The 15,117-nt window shown below is 38.9% G+C and overlaps 1 protein-coding gene across 1 annotated transcript in view; it reads left to right on the forward strand.

Moving 5' to 3' along the window:
• Positions 1–11,721, forward strand: part of UTP4 (UTP4 small subunit processome component) — a 26,068-nt gene extending 14,347 nt beyond the window's left edge. Inside the window, exons 9-17 of the mRNA XM_032486617.1 lie at positions 595–691; positions 1,461–1,525; positions 1,831–1,953; positions 2,334–2,490; positions 6,000–6,106; positions 7,122–7,217; positions 8,685–8,870; positions 10,352–10,462; positions 11,514–11,721. Coding sequence (XP_032342508.1) covers positions 595–691; positions 1,461–1,525; positions 1,831–1,953; positions 2,334–2,490; positions 6,000–6,106; positions 7,122–7,217; positions 8,685–8,870; positions 10,352–10,462; positions 11,514–11,630 — 1,059 coding nt within the window. The 3' untranslated portion in view covers positions 11,631–11,721. The remainder of the gene's footprint in view (positions 1–594; positions 692–1,460; positions 1,526–1,830; positions 1,954–2,333; positions 2,491–5,999; positions 6,107–7,121; positions 7,218–8,684; positions 8,871–10,351; positions 10,463–11,513) is intronic.
• The last annotated feature ends 3,396 nt before the right edge of the window (positions 11,722–15,117 follow it).

Here is a 15,117-nt window from a genome sequence, read left to right on the forward strand (position 1 = left end):
AGACCTAATTGCTTGGCATGGCTTATGAAACCTATCTTCATTTGGAGGAGAGGGCATCTTCCCTCATCTCTGCTCTCACACACTCCCCCATCCCCACCCAGTCTGGCTGTTCTGAAAGACTTTTTTATTCCATCTAATGCTCTTTTACCTCTGAGCTATTTCACATGCCATCACTCTGCTTGGAATGGTCTGCCCTACCTTCTTGCCTGATTGGTCTTTCCCAGTGAACTTCGTCTGGGCTCCTGTCTTTACCGTCATGAGGCTAGTTTAAATATCCTTTCTACTTTTTTTCATTACATACTGTGCTTCGCCATGTTAAAATTCTTAGCACACTTAGTGTAATTGCCTATTTAATTTTATTTAATTTTATGTCAACCCTTTAAACTGTAAGCTTGAGAGCAGTAACTAGGTTTTATTTACCACTGTGTCCTTAGATCCTAGGACAGTGCCTGGCATATGGTGGTACGTAGGAAATTTTTATCAAGTAAATGCATTTCAACAGTAAAAAATGTTCTGAGATGTCGCTGCTGTATCCACTTACCGAGGCAATAGATGACGCTGGCTTGTTCATGTCTTTTCAATTCTTGGATACAGCGACGTCTCGTTTCCTGTGCAAAAAAGAGGCAGCTTCTCCTCTTCCAGTTTGCTCATCATTTGGAACTTTGGCGACTGGGATCTACAGTTGCAACAGGTAAGATGGGAGAAAGTTTTTTCCAATCAGAAAACTGATGAGAGAAGCCAGAATTAGAATTGTAGTTGAAATACTGCTTGTGGAAACATGGAAGTAGATTTTTCTGTGTCATTGGAACTTACGGTTTTCCCACCCACTGGGTAGACCAGAGTTCTTCACAGTGTTAAAATGGTTAGCAGGACACTGAATCATCTGAAAAGTTTGTGATTCTGTAAGGTGCACTGTGGGGTGTAGCAGAGGTTGTGGAATTAAAGTTCACCTGGGCTTGACCAGCATCAAACCAGGCTGTTGAGAAATGACAAGCTTTAATGTCGGGTAGTGACGGGCCTGCGTGAAAAAGGAGGTCACGTGGATCTTACCAGCATGATAGCCTCATGACCTTATGTATGACATACATGATCAGGTCCTTTTGTTTTATGGTGAATTAGAGGTTTTTGCTTTAGGTTCCAAAATGAGCAAATGAAGTTGAAGTCGAGGTTGTGCCAACTCCACTTCCACCCACGTGCATGCCTGTCTGTGGGTGCAGCTTCAGAGAAATAGTGGTATGCCACAGGCCACATCCAGGGCCCCACATGGAAGCTAAGAACGTGCTTGCTGCTTTCGTCTTCATCTACACACGCCAGAAAACTGCAGGCTTACTAAGTCAGATGTTTTCCTCATTTCCCACTAGTAGAGATTTCATTCTAATCAGGAATGACTTTCTAAAAGAAAACATGTATGGATAACCTTTCTTTGGGAAGGAAAACCTCAGGGATATTTCTTGTTCCAGGAAAGAATGGGGATACCCTTCCACTCTCTAAAGATGCAGATCATTTACTGCACCTCAAAGCAAAGGTAAAGAAGTTTAACTATGTGTTCAGCTTTTGAAATCTGGAACATTTTCTCATTCTGAATTTTGAGGGCTTCTTAGTTGACATCATAAACTGTAAAATTTTCAATTATATGCATGAAGAACAGAACTGAGTTTCCTGTGATCATGTCAGGCATTCAAAATTTAATGGATGAGTGAATACAAGAAATGTGTTTTTTCTTTTGGTAGTATAATGAAAATAATAATATGAAAATGTAAAAATTTTTAAAAACTCAAATGTCATGTGAAGTTTTACTTGACCATTCATCCTGCTTCCTAACACTGCCAGGGTCCTGAGAACATTATTTGCAGCTGTATCTCCCCATGCGGAAGTTGGATAGCCTATTCTACAACTTCTCGGTTTTTCCTCTATCGTTTGAGTCATGAACACGACAACATAAGCCTCCAAAGGGTAAGTGATAGCCCAGTTTCTGGTTGAACAAGAACAAACTTCAGAAGTGGGTGATTTTTGTATGAAGTGGAAATGTACTGGATGTGAATCCTTTTTCAGTGAAAAGGTAGTTGGAGAAAATTATTATAAAACAGTCTTTTATTTCCGTTTAAACTTATGTTTTTGGAGGAGTAGGGAAATGCCAAATAGTGGCGGTAAAGTTTAGGCTTTTGAGGAGATGAAAAGGAGGGTGGATGGGTTACGGTAGGCATGCTCCAAGCCCTTGGTTGATTGGCTTCCTTAGAGACAAACATTCATGTGATTTAAGCCTGGCTATGATTATTTTTAATGGGCTCTGAGTCTAACTTCTCTTTTTGGTTTTTACTCCTGGTTCCCCCAAGGTTTCCAAAATGCCAGCATTCCTTCGCTCTGCCCTTCAGATTTTGTTTTCTGAAGATTCAACAAAGCTCTTTGTGGCATCAAATCAAGGGTCTCTACATGTCATTCGGCTGCTGGAAGGAAGCTTCAAGCACCTGCATACTTTCCAGCCTCAGTCAGGTGAGAGGTTGCTGTTAACTGGCCATGGGAGAGAGTTCTCACTTACTGATGTTCCTTTTTTCCCCAATGAAACCTCAGTTGTTGGGGGTTCACTAATGCTCTTCACCACCCTACAAAAACTATGCACTCACTCACCTGTTTGCAATTTAAAGTAGGAGGAGATACCTGGCAAATGAAAATGCTTGATGAGATCTGAAATGTTCCTCACACCTACTCTTTTCTCACTGGGTTTTTGATTCCTTATTTGGAGCCAGAGAAGTTTCATTACCCTTCTTGCAGTTTTGTTAGTAGCACAAGAAGAAAGTTAAAATCATCTGTAATCCTGACACCCAGAAATAACTACCATTATTATTTTTGTGTATTTCCAATATGTGCTTGGCCATTGTAGGTATTGTGTGGACATGTTAATTTTAGGGGGTTGTTTGTTTTATATAGATGAGCTTATACATGCAGTTTCATTACCTGTCATAAGGTTTATGAGCACTTGCCATATGTTTGGAGAAATGAGTATGCATGAATGAGTGACATGTGTAGCTAACTATTGGTGAGTTAATTATTAAGGACTTAGTACCTGGTACTTCCTGTGGGACTTTTCCCTTCTCCCTTGCCCTGGACTGTAGTGGCTTCACTGTCATTTAGACTCCATCAGCCTGGAAAATCAACTCTTTGAACTTAAACTCTCACTGTTCATAAGCTCTAGAAGCAAACAGGAAAATAAACATACAAATTAGGACTCAGATAACGAAAACTGACAATATTTATTGAGTACCTAGCTATGTTTTTATTATAAAACTTCGATCATTTATACCTTGCATTTACCCCTTTAAAATTGGGCTCTGCATTGTATATGTAACTATTTCTTCCTCCTCTCTCACCTCATGTCCCTTTACAGTCAAGTTGGTTTCTTCACAGCCCTCAAACCTGTGTGTTCTTGTCCTAGTCACTTTGCTCACACTGTTTTCCATTCTTTTCTACCCACCTCATTCATCCTTTAGCATCCGGTTTTTGTCTAGTTATAATGCGTTTTCATTGTTTAGGAGTGATATATGCAGCACTTATTTTGGCATATAGCGTCACTGATTTTTATCCCACATAAGTATTCATGATGCCAGGTTGATTTAAAATTACTTCATGACAAAGATGGCTCACATGTGCCCATGCTCCCTTAGTGCTAAATATGCAGCAGGCATCCAGGAAATTAAAGATATGCCTCAAGCCTATTGCATCTGCTGTTTGTAACTTTGATTAAAAATCATTTGGATCAGAAAAGGAAAGTAAAAAAAACATCTTTTAGAATTGCATCCAAAAAAAACATACGTAGAAATAAACCTGACTGAGGATGTAGAAGACTTAGATGCTGAGAATTATAAACATTGATAAAGGAACTTAAAGATGACTTAAAGAAGTGGAGAGTTATCCCATGCTCTTGGATTGGAAGAATTAACATTGTGAAAATGGCCATTCTACCCAGAGCAATCTGCAGATTTAATGTGATCCCTATTAGATCACCCAAGATATTTTTCAGAGAACTAGAAAAAAAAATCCTAAAATTTATACAGAATCACAAAAGACCCAGAATTGCCAGAGCAATACTAAGGAAAAAGAATGGAGCTAGAGGCGTAACCCTCCCAGACTTCAGACGATGCTACAGAGAGTTACAGTAATCAAAACAGCATGGTATTGGCAAAAAAAAAAGACATATACATCAGTGGAATGGAATAGAGAGCCCAGAAATAAACCCACACACCTATGGTCTATTAATCTTTGACAAAGGAGGCAAGAATATACGATGGAGAAAAGACATTCACTTCAGCAAATGGTGTTGGGAAAGCTGGACAGTCACATGTAAATCAATAAAGTTAGAACACTCCCTCACACCATACACAAAAACAAACTCAAAATGGCTTAAAGACTTAAATATAAGACAGGACAACATAAAACTCCTAGAAGAGAACATAGGCAAAACATTCTCTAGCATAAACTGTAGCAGTGTTTTCTTAGGTCAGTCTCCCATTAGAAATAAAAGCAAAAATAAACAAGTGGGACCTGATCAAACTTACAAACTTTTGCACAGCAAAGGAAACTATAAACAAAACAAAAAGACAACCTATGGACTCGGAGAAAATATTTGCAAAAGATGCAATTGACAAGGGGTTAATATCCAGAATATAGAAACAGCTCATACCACTCAATAACAAAAAAACAAGCAACCCAATCAAAAAATGGACAGAAGACCTAAATAGACACTTCTCCAGTGGAGACATACAGATGGCCAACAGGCACATGAAAAGATGCTCAATATCGCTTATTATCAGAGAAATGCAAACCAAAACTACAAAGAGGTATCACTCTACACTGTTCAGAATGGCCATCATTAAAAAATCCACAAACTATAAATGCTGGAGAGGGTGTGGAGAAAAGGTAACCCTCCTACACTGTTGGAGGGAATGTAATTTGGTGCAGCCACTATGGAAAACAATATGGAGATTCCTTAAAAAACTGTAAGAGTTACCATATAATCCAGCAATCCCACTCCTGAACATATATCCAGAGAAAACTCTAATTTGAAAAGATACGTGCACTTCAGTGTTCATAGCAGCACTATATACAATAGCCAAGACATGGAAGCAACCTAAATGTCCATCGACAGATGAATGAATAAAGAAGATGGGGGGGGTGTGTGTGTGTATACATTTTCATATATATATGAAAAATGGAATACTACTCATCATAAAAAAGAATGAAATAATGCCATTTGCAGCAACATGGATGGACCTAGAGATGATCATACTGTCAGTCACACAGAGAAAGACATATGACATGATATCACTTATATGTGGAATCTTAAAAAATGATACAAATAAACTATTTACAAGTCAGAAATAGACTCATAGACAGAGAAAACAAACATGGTTACCAAAGGGGAAAGGGGGTCGGGGAGGGAAAAGTTAGAATTCCGTTTGGGATTAGCAGAGATAAGCCACTGTATGTAAAATAAACAAGACCCTACTGTATAATACAAGGAACTTAATTTAATATCTTGTAATAACCCATAATAAAATATATATGTATTATATATATATATACACATATGAGTGGCATGTGTATAATTGAATCACTATGCGCTATACCAAAAGCTAACACAATATTGTAAATCAACTATACTTCAATTTAAAAAAAAGTCATTTGATGGAAAAGGAGTTTGAACCAAAGTATAGATTTTGGTGGTAGCTGTTACCCTGAATCTCCATTCTTGTGATAGTCACTCTTTCAGTCCTGAGCAAGTACTGCTTTGCAGTTTATCTCTCTGGCTCCTCTTTACCTGAAGGATGGCTAATTAAATTAAAATAGTAGACAGATTAGCATCTAGAACTTACTTGCAAAACTATCAAGAAATTGTCTATCAGTATTTAAACCTGAAGGTCTTACTGGCTTTTGCCATCATCATCAGGACCAGGCTGTCTGTAGACACTGAATTCAGAGACTTAACTGTTGTTCTCTCCTTACAGGGACAGTGGAGTCCATGTGTCTTCTGGCAGTCAGTCCAGATGGAAATTGGCTGGCTGCATCAGGTACCAGTGCTGGAGTCCATGTGTACAGCGTAAAACATCTAAAGGTGAGCATGGGCTTTAGTAGCAGCAAACAGGAGAAAGTTAGCTGTGCATTTATAAAACTGAAGGCAGATTGATATGACCTGGAAAACTACTGGGCTTTATTTTTAAACCAAGAATGTTTTACGTGTTTGGAACCCAAAAGTTGTGATCGTAACAATAAAATCAGTCAGTAGGAAAAGTGAAACCACTCATGCACAGAAATTTGAAATTAAGGATTTATGGGTAATGAATGAACATCTAGGTTATGTCTATATTTTGAGGAGGTAATTTACCCAGATGAATAAATGCAGATAGTAACAATATCCTTTAGTAGCTTGCCTCATAATCTCAAGGCATTTTAAAATTAAACAGAACTAGGGATAGCATGAAAATATTTTTCACTAACTGGTACTGATATTGTCATTCAGTTGAATCACTAATGATCTCTTACAAGTTGTCATCTTCATCTAAATGATAAGAACTACCCAAAGCTTATGGAAAATAAAAAAAAAAGTTTATGGAACAATATCAAACTGAAGTATTTAATGGGTTTGCCTATTGACTGCATGACTTAATCGTTGCTACACTGTGGCAAGAGCATGTACTGCCCTTTGAGCCTTGCCTGGCATTCAGAAGAGTGTTCCTGTGTACTGGTGCAGATGCCTTGCAACTGGACATAAATGTCCATGCCTAGGCATTCATTTCTATTAAATGCAGTGTAGAGCTATTCATTGTAGAACTTCCCCATTCAGTGATGTGTTTATGAGCAATTCATACAAATGTAGAGACAGCAGGGAAAGCTTTTCTCTGAGATTCTCTGCAAATGCTGTCACTTTTGTTAGCAGTTAAACATGCTTTTTCAAAAAATGAAATTAAAGTTTTTTGTTTCGGGAAATGCCTGACACTTACGGGAATTTCCATAGACCCCTTTGAGTTCCAAAACACTATTTTAAAACAACTGACTGAGACCATCCAGTCTTTCCTGAGGGAAGGAATCATATTTTTGAGTTGTCTTTGGTGTCTGTTTCTTGTTCCCAGCTGCACTGCACAGTGCCTGCTTACAATTTCCCTGTGACTGCTCTGGCCATCGCCCCCAACACCAACAACCTTGTCATTGCTCATTCTGACCAGCAGGTAAGAGATGCCAGTGCTTTCTAATTTCTTCCTCCTGGATAGTAACTTATAAGCCAAGATAATGACAATTTGGGGGGAGTTTTCCTTTGAAAGTACTGGACAATATAAAGGTAGTTTACTCTTGTGTGAAGTAAAACTTCTGTGTTTGGCCTGGGTGCATCATAGGCCAGCAATATCCATTGGCTTGATGGGGTACAATGGTCTGGTGAAATACTGAGATTCTAGAATAAAGAGGCATAAGAGGGAGGAGGAATTGTTTTTAGGCTGGAGATGACATGGACTCAGATGTTAGACTGGATATGGGATAGAATAAGATTTTGAGAGTTAAAAGTGATGAAGGATTATGATTCACCTTCACTTTTGCAGATGAGATCAGGCCATAGTGAAATCGGGTACCTAACAGCTCAAATTAGTGCTTTGTCTACCACTTTTTTCCATACTGAATTGTAAGGAGAATGTAATTATAAGAAGATCTTTAAAATATCTGAGCTACAGAATACGTTATTAACTTATCAATACTTATATATCCTCATTTGTAAAATGAACTTGATAATACCCTCCTCACTGAGCTGTTGGGAAGATTAAATGTGATCCAGGAAGCACATTTAAGTAGACTTCTAGGCAGATGACACAGGCTGCTTTGATTAGTAGTTTTTACACTTACACATGCCGACACATACACATTCTATCCAGAAAATGAAATCTCTCAGTTAAGTTCTTCAGTCATTAAAACCAGTAGGGAATTTCTTGGTACCTGTTTAATTAACAGAGCTCAGTGGAGTTAATAGTACACAGTGCTGTGAGGGTATAGGAAAAAGCACTTCATATATTGCGTAAATTAGTATGATCCTTTCAGAGGACATTTTGGAGATATCTAATCTTTGATTCAGAAGTTCTGGTCCTAGGCATTCTTCCTACAGATATGTGCTTTCAGTTGTACAAGAAAACATTGATACAGAGATGATCATTATGCCTTACTTGTAGTGGTCAAAGACTGGAAATACCTAAATGTTCATTAAGCAGACTAGATAAGTAAGCCATGGTAAATCCAAGAAGTGAGTGGATTATTGTGTGTCCTTCAAAGGGGGCATGAGTGATCTATGTATACATTGATATAGGTCAGTCTCCATGATACAATGCTAAGTGAAAAATACAACATACAGAACAGTGTGTATTGTACGCATAAAATATCTTTGAAAAGATGAAAATAAGAAACAGGCCGCTTTTGTCTTGGGGAAAAGAGGTATTAATATTGCAGGGTGGTTTTTCACTGTAAACCTTCTGTGCTATTTGAATTATTTATTCTGTAATTTACCTTAAATTTTTTTTATTAAAAATATTTGTAAGAATGCATATGGCTGAATATGATACAGTCAAGGTTTGTACTGATATTTGCTGGTTAGGGATGACCCTTCTGGTCTTTCTGGATGCCAGCCTGCCTTTCCTCTGTATCATATCTTTCCTCAGGTATTTGAGTACAGCATCCCAGACAAACAGTATACAGAATGGAGCCGGACTATCCAGAAGCAGGGGTTTCATCATCTTTGGCTCCAAAGGGATACTCCCATCACACACATCAGCTTTCATCCCAAGAGACCAATGCACATCCTTCTCCATGATGCCTACATGTTCTGCATCATTGACAAGTCATTGGTGAGTTCTTCACCAATACCACCTATGCTCTTACTTGTTCTTCTTTACTTAGGAATCTTTAAGTTCTAAAAACAAATAAGGACAATAAATTAGAAGAAGGAAAATCAGGGTAGAGGTTGCTAGGATATTCTTTGGAGGAGAGGAGTTTTTGTTTTGCACATTTCCTCATTTTCACTGCCACTCTTTTAAGGCTCCCAGGGAAGGGATAAGGCCCTTGTCTGCTGATTTTTGTTTATTTGACCATTTCTCTGCTTTGCCTATCAGCACATAACCTTAATTAGGGAAGTGATTAGGTCCATATTCAGAAAGTGACCCTAATCAGGGAATACCATTGATTTGGCTGAACCACTTCTGTTTTTCCACCCTGGATTGCCTGAACGGCACAGTTTCATTAAGGGAGATACAAGCTGAGGTTTTGACTACTTGTGCCCCTTGGCTGAATATACTGAAACACTATCTCCAGGCTTGAAAGTTGGTCTTAATGTCTTGAAAAAAGACCAGTTAGAAAAATTTCGTCCTCCATGGCTGTGATTTAGGTGGGATGTGAACCTTTTTTTCTGTTCTGGATTCCAGCCTCTGCCAGCTGCTGTTTTGATTCACCCCAAATTTCATGTCTTTTATGGGCAGGCAGTTTCTTTCCTAGGAGCAATGTGAGCTGTGGCCATGCCTGTAATGCACTTTGGGCTTAGATTACAGCCAACACACAGTGTTGTGGTATATCTGTGAAGGTGGGGGTAGGAGGAACATGGGGAAAACAGCAGATGGCTCTAAAGGAGGTGTGCATGGTGATGTGTCACTAGAGCTCATCTCGTGGACCCTACGTCCTCTGGGTGTGGGAAGCAGAGCTGGCTGACAAGTGCCGTCTGCGAGATGAGTGATACAGGAAGGGCCCCTCCCACTCGCTTGCCTCTTTATAACTCAGCCGAGATCAGCCCATATTTTCCCCCAAGTGTTGGTGATAAGTCCATCACTTCCTCATGTGAGGCAGAGCTATTTCCCAAGGAAGTCAGAGATGAAATATCACTTGCTTGGCCACAGGTCATCTCTTGAGATGTCAGTGACATCAGTGGGGGTAGTTTGGGTTGTGGTTTCTCCTGGGCAGAACATGTCACTTGGCCAGTTCGTGATCTGGTTGGGGGAGAGTCTAGAAAGCAGATCCTCGTGAGCTGACCTCCTACCCATGCTGGTTTGTTCCTGTCTCACAAAGTGTTACTGACAAGGCTGGCCAGAAGCCCCAGCTGGGCCCTTTGATCTTGCTGGCGTAGAGGAACCAAGCTCTCTTTGCCACATACTCCCACACTGTACAGAATAGCTGGAAGAATGGCTGCAGCTTTCTTCTGAAGTAAGAGGAGTCCAGGAGGTAGTAAGTGTATAATATGATGGTTAGAAGATGGTGTATCCCTGGAAAATCACTGTAGTCCTTTGATCTGTAGAGGCCTGATAAAAACAATGATTTAAACAATATATTTTTGTCTCTTTAGCCTCTTCCAAATGACAAAACCTTACTCTACAATCCACTGCCTCCCACAAATGAATCAGATGTCATCAGGAGGCGCACAGCTCATGCCTTTAAAATTTCTAAGATATATAAGGTAAAACATCTTGCAGTATATTCTGGATAGTTGGTTCCTTGTGATATTATCAAAATGTAATAAGCTCCACAGTAGGAAAACAAGAGCGTATTTATTTATTTATTTATTTATTTATTTATGGGCGAGGTTAGGTTTGTTTGTGTGTTTGTTTTGATGGAGGTATTAGGGATTGAACCCAGGACTTCATGCATGCTACACACAGACTTTTCCACTGAGCTATACCCTTCCCCCAAGAGCATCTTCATTTTACATGCAGAGAACCTGGTTTTGGGAAATAAGCAACCTTTCTGAGGATGTCTGTCCCGTATAGTTTGTAGTTCATTTTTGTTGCCTCAGTATATTAGAGGCAGGCACATCATACTTCACCAAAATGAAATACACAGGTAGTGAGAAATGATGTTGGAGCTCTGTTGGGGTCCTTGTTTTTGTTAAAACTGGCTTTTAAATTTGACTTCCAGTGGAGAATGTTCCACAAGATAAATTTCAAGCAAATGGAAGTCATTGAATTTATTATGACTTTCCCTTCTGGGCTAGGCTTTTCATTGTAATAGAACAAATATTCATTGAGGTTATGATACTATAGCTGTTTGTGTCAACTCAGAAGTTTCATTCTCGTGTTTCTCAGATGGGAGTTCCTTGGGCATCCTGGAATATTTTCTTGGGAGTCTGCAGAATTCTTTTTTTAAGGTTGGGATCGGGGGAGGGGGGTTCTGTAAATTATTCAAGTATGATTAAATTCTTGATGTATTTGTAACTTGCCGTTTGTCAAGAACTTAGCTCCAAAGCCCTCTGTTAACATTGATTCCTAAAATTAGAGAGTCACAGATTTTCTATACAGAGAAACATGGAAAAATCTTGCTGAAATCTTAAATGATTGAACTCAGTTAAAAGCTCTCAACCTTTCCAACCTTTTGAGTCCTAGGGCAGGAAGGATTGTCAGAGACTTACATCGCTCCAGCTTAAACTAGGCTAACCTTTTAGCTTTAGTTAGTCTTTTCAGGAATAGCCCTGGAACCTAACTTCTGGTAGAATCAGTACCATCTCTCTACAGCCTCTACTCTTCATGGAGCTTTTGGATGAAAGAACCCTGGTGGCAGTAGAACGGCCTCTGGATGACATCATCGCTCAGCTCCCACCACCCATCAAAAAGAAGAAATTTGGGACCTAAAACAGGGCACTGTCTGTGTCCTTTCTTGAACTGTCTACCCTGTTTGTTTTCACAAATTATGATAATAAAACAGTTGTTCTTTAGAACTAGACATTATGAATGTCATTTTCTAAAATACTGGACAATAATTTCCCTTCATTGACTGAAAGTGAACGGAAACTCCAAGGTATTTGTAGTTGGGATAATACTCCAATTAGCTGTAAATTCATCCAACTTTTTTAGGGTCCTGTTTGTTCTTTAGGCCACACTCAGGAAAAAATGGTAGTAGTTACCCTTCATTCCCTAACACCTGCTTGAGGCTTCAGAGGGCTGATTACCTTCACTGTCTGCCAGCCTCCAGTCTGCAGCCCATGCAAAGGCATGAGTACCTGGCCAAAATTACCACCGAGGGCAGGAAAACAATGTTTATTCAAGATAGCTTAACTACCAGCAGTGATAATCAGCCTTATGTTTCAAGAAAGAATTTTAACGGTTGTACTCTATCTGAAAAATAGATGCCCTTGGCTTTTGATAGTGGGCTATTGTTTTGTTTCATTTTTAATTTTATTTTAGTAGTGAGCTATTAATTTTATATAAAAGAAGAAAATCAGGTTTAGGGGTATCAGCCCCATTAACCACCTTTTCATGTTATATGCCAGTTCTAAACGTTAAGGAAACATTGGGCATTTTCTTGTGGAGTAGGAGTGGAGATGGGCCTGAAAGCTTACCATATATTTCACTGTTTTCTGTCCTCTTCTACTTGCTTTGACATTGTTATTCTATGGATGTTATCAGCTGACTATTTTTAATGTGATCCTTTAAGTTAGAAAGTAAAGAACTATGGTTAACTTGAACTGAGCAGATAGATTTCTTTGCCATCTCAGTGGATGTATTCTGTTGAATGCCTGTGGAAACCCAGTATGTGTGGCTTTGTTTTGGGGATGGAGCGCTGTGGTATAGACAGAGGTATAAGGGTTCTGGTGACATGAGTAGAGTGCTGGTGAAAAACATTTTTGCTGAGATGAACCCACTGATATATATATGTATTTTTTATTATAATTTATAATAAAAAGGACAGCCTGTTTCAGTTTTGTTAAGAGAACAGATAGAACAAGGTTTATAATGGATACCACTTCTCTGCCCCACCTGTTTATGTTTTTTTACAGTGATAAGAGTAATTTAAACAAATAGTAGCAACTTTTTAGGTCATTTGTGTAAAATAACTTTTCTTTTCTCTTGAATGAATTTTCTTAGACATTTTCCCAATGTGCATTAGACTGGGCTAATGCAGACTTTCAGTAGACTGGGAGATCCTGCCGTTCCTTTTTTTTTTTTTTTTTTTTTTTTAAATTTATTTAGGGGGGGTAATTAGGTTTATTTATTTATCATTAGAGGTGGCACTGGGAATTGAACCCAGCACCGTGTGTGTGCTAAACATATATTCTACCACTTGAGCTATACCCTCCGCCTCCTGCCCTTCTTAAGAAATGTTTTAGGTCTTTTGTGTGATTGAAACCAAAGTTCAAGTCACCGATCTACATTGGATATGACCAGCGGGAGGCTAGCATGCCTTAAATATTAACTCACTTGCTTTTCACTGACTGTAGAGGTATAAATTCAGAGACTCTTCATTAACTGGAATCTACTTTAAGACTTGATTTACTTAACTTTAAACATACACTGGAACCTTGTGGATTGTGGCGAGTGTAGTTCTGACAGAGAGGGCTCACACATCATCTGAGTGAAGAAGTAAAACTTTCTGAAAGTAGAAAGCATTCCTTTGCCACATTTCCAGCCAGTGATTTGGACTTCCATAAATGGTATGGGAAGTAAAAGCTTTGGGCCTAGAAATTCTTCCTAAGTGGAGAACTTTGAAAACAAATGAAGCAGAAACTGATTGGGGCGAGTTAGAGAAATTGTGGGAAGGGAAGGCAAAGCAGTTTTAAATAAGAGGACACTTTGGTGCCTTTGTTTTAGGGTGATTTTACTTTTGGGCTTTGTGTAACCTAAATGGATGCATTTTGTTTCTGTTCAGGCATTTTGCAGACTGCTGCTTATACTTCAGTTCTACAGAAAAGTTTTGATCTGAGACCAACCTAAGAAAGGTCTTTTTTTGCTAACCTGACTCAAATCCTTAAAAAATGCACTTTTTTTTCACATAGTAGCTAGTAATCTGATCTCTGAATGGTTAGTCTACCCTTTACCATGGAGATTACCGCAGATTAGATTGAGAGAAACTAAAATCTTGGAATATTGGAAGAAAGTTAGAGATCATCTAGTTTGGAGGGTTTTAAAGCTTTTTTTTTTTTTAAAGCATCGAAACTTTCTTCAAATGGAACTTTATCCTGAACTGAAATATATGATACAGATAAAAGTGGAGCTGTTCAGGTTGTTGCGGGTTGGGGAGAAGCAGGGTTTTCTGAAAAAAACCTATGTGCCTCTTGGCCGTATTTTTATACTCCTGGAAATGAAGCCCAAGAGAAGAAGGTGATTTTTTCCCATGAGCACACAATGGTTTATTAGAAGCCAAGGTGGCATTCTTAGAATCATTTCCCCACTATCTCTTGGCTGTAGGGACCCAATGGTAAATATGATTAGCAGACATGGTATGCAAAGGATTTTCCATTTCACAGGCTGCAGAGAAGGTGTTCAAGCATCTCTTGCTCTGGATAAGCGCTTTATTTAGCTATAAGAGTGTGTTCTGTGGGCAGTGTTGTGTGGAACCCATAGAGAGTGTTGTAATGAACAACCTAGTATGTTGTCTGCTCATGCTCACATGGGAGTGGAATTACTGGCTCCTGTTGTGCTCATTTTCTTTCACTTTTAGTTGCCCTTTGGAGTGGCTGTATGTCCATCAGCAGTATTTGAAAACACTCATTTCCTTATATCTTGCCAATGTAGTGATAGATTTTAGTTTTAGCCCATCTCATGGGTGAAAACTAGTATCTCATTTTATTTTGCATTTCCCTATTTACTAATGAGATTGCTAATAACTTTTTTCTGTCTTTTGGCTTTTGGCTAATTGTGTAAGTTGCATGACCTCTTCTTTTTTTCCTAATGTGTTGTCTTCTTTCTTATTTCAGGGCATTTTATGATGTAGATCAGTACTGTGTTCAATTAAACTCTAGTGGTGGAAATGTTCTGTATCTGTGTTGTACAGTGGCCATTATGTGGCTGATGAGCACTTGAGATGTGGCTAGTGTGACAAAGGAACTGAATTTTAACTTTAATTTTAATGGCCACATGGCTAGTGTATTTATTGGACAGCACAGATCTAGATATTAAGGCTTAGCTCAGTGTCAGTCCTTTATCTTTGGAACTAAATACTCACTTAACATACATTTGTGGAGTGCCTGCTATATGCTATACAGATGGAAGATGATCTCAGCCCTCAAGAACTTCACTGCCTAGTTGGGAGAGAAACAAGCTGACCAACACTAGAGATGAGCACAGAGAAGGGGCACCTAACCAGTAGACTGAAGGTGGAGATAGTTCTTGAGAATTGGGT

The sequence above is a fragment of the Camelus ferus genome, chromosome 9, assembly GCF_009834535.1.
Source record: "Camelus ferus isolate YT-003-E chromosome 9, BCGSAC_Cfer_1.0, whole genome shotgun sequence".
Lineage (NCBI taxonomy): Eukaryota > Metazoa > Chordata > Mammalia > Artiodactyla > Camelidae > Camelus > Camelus ferus.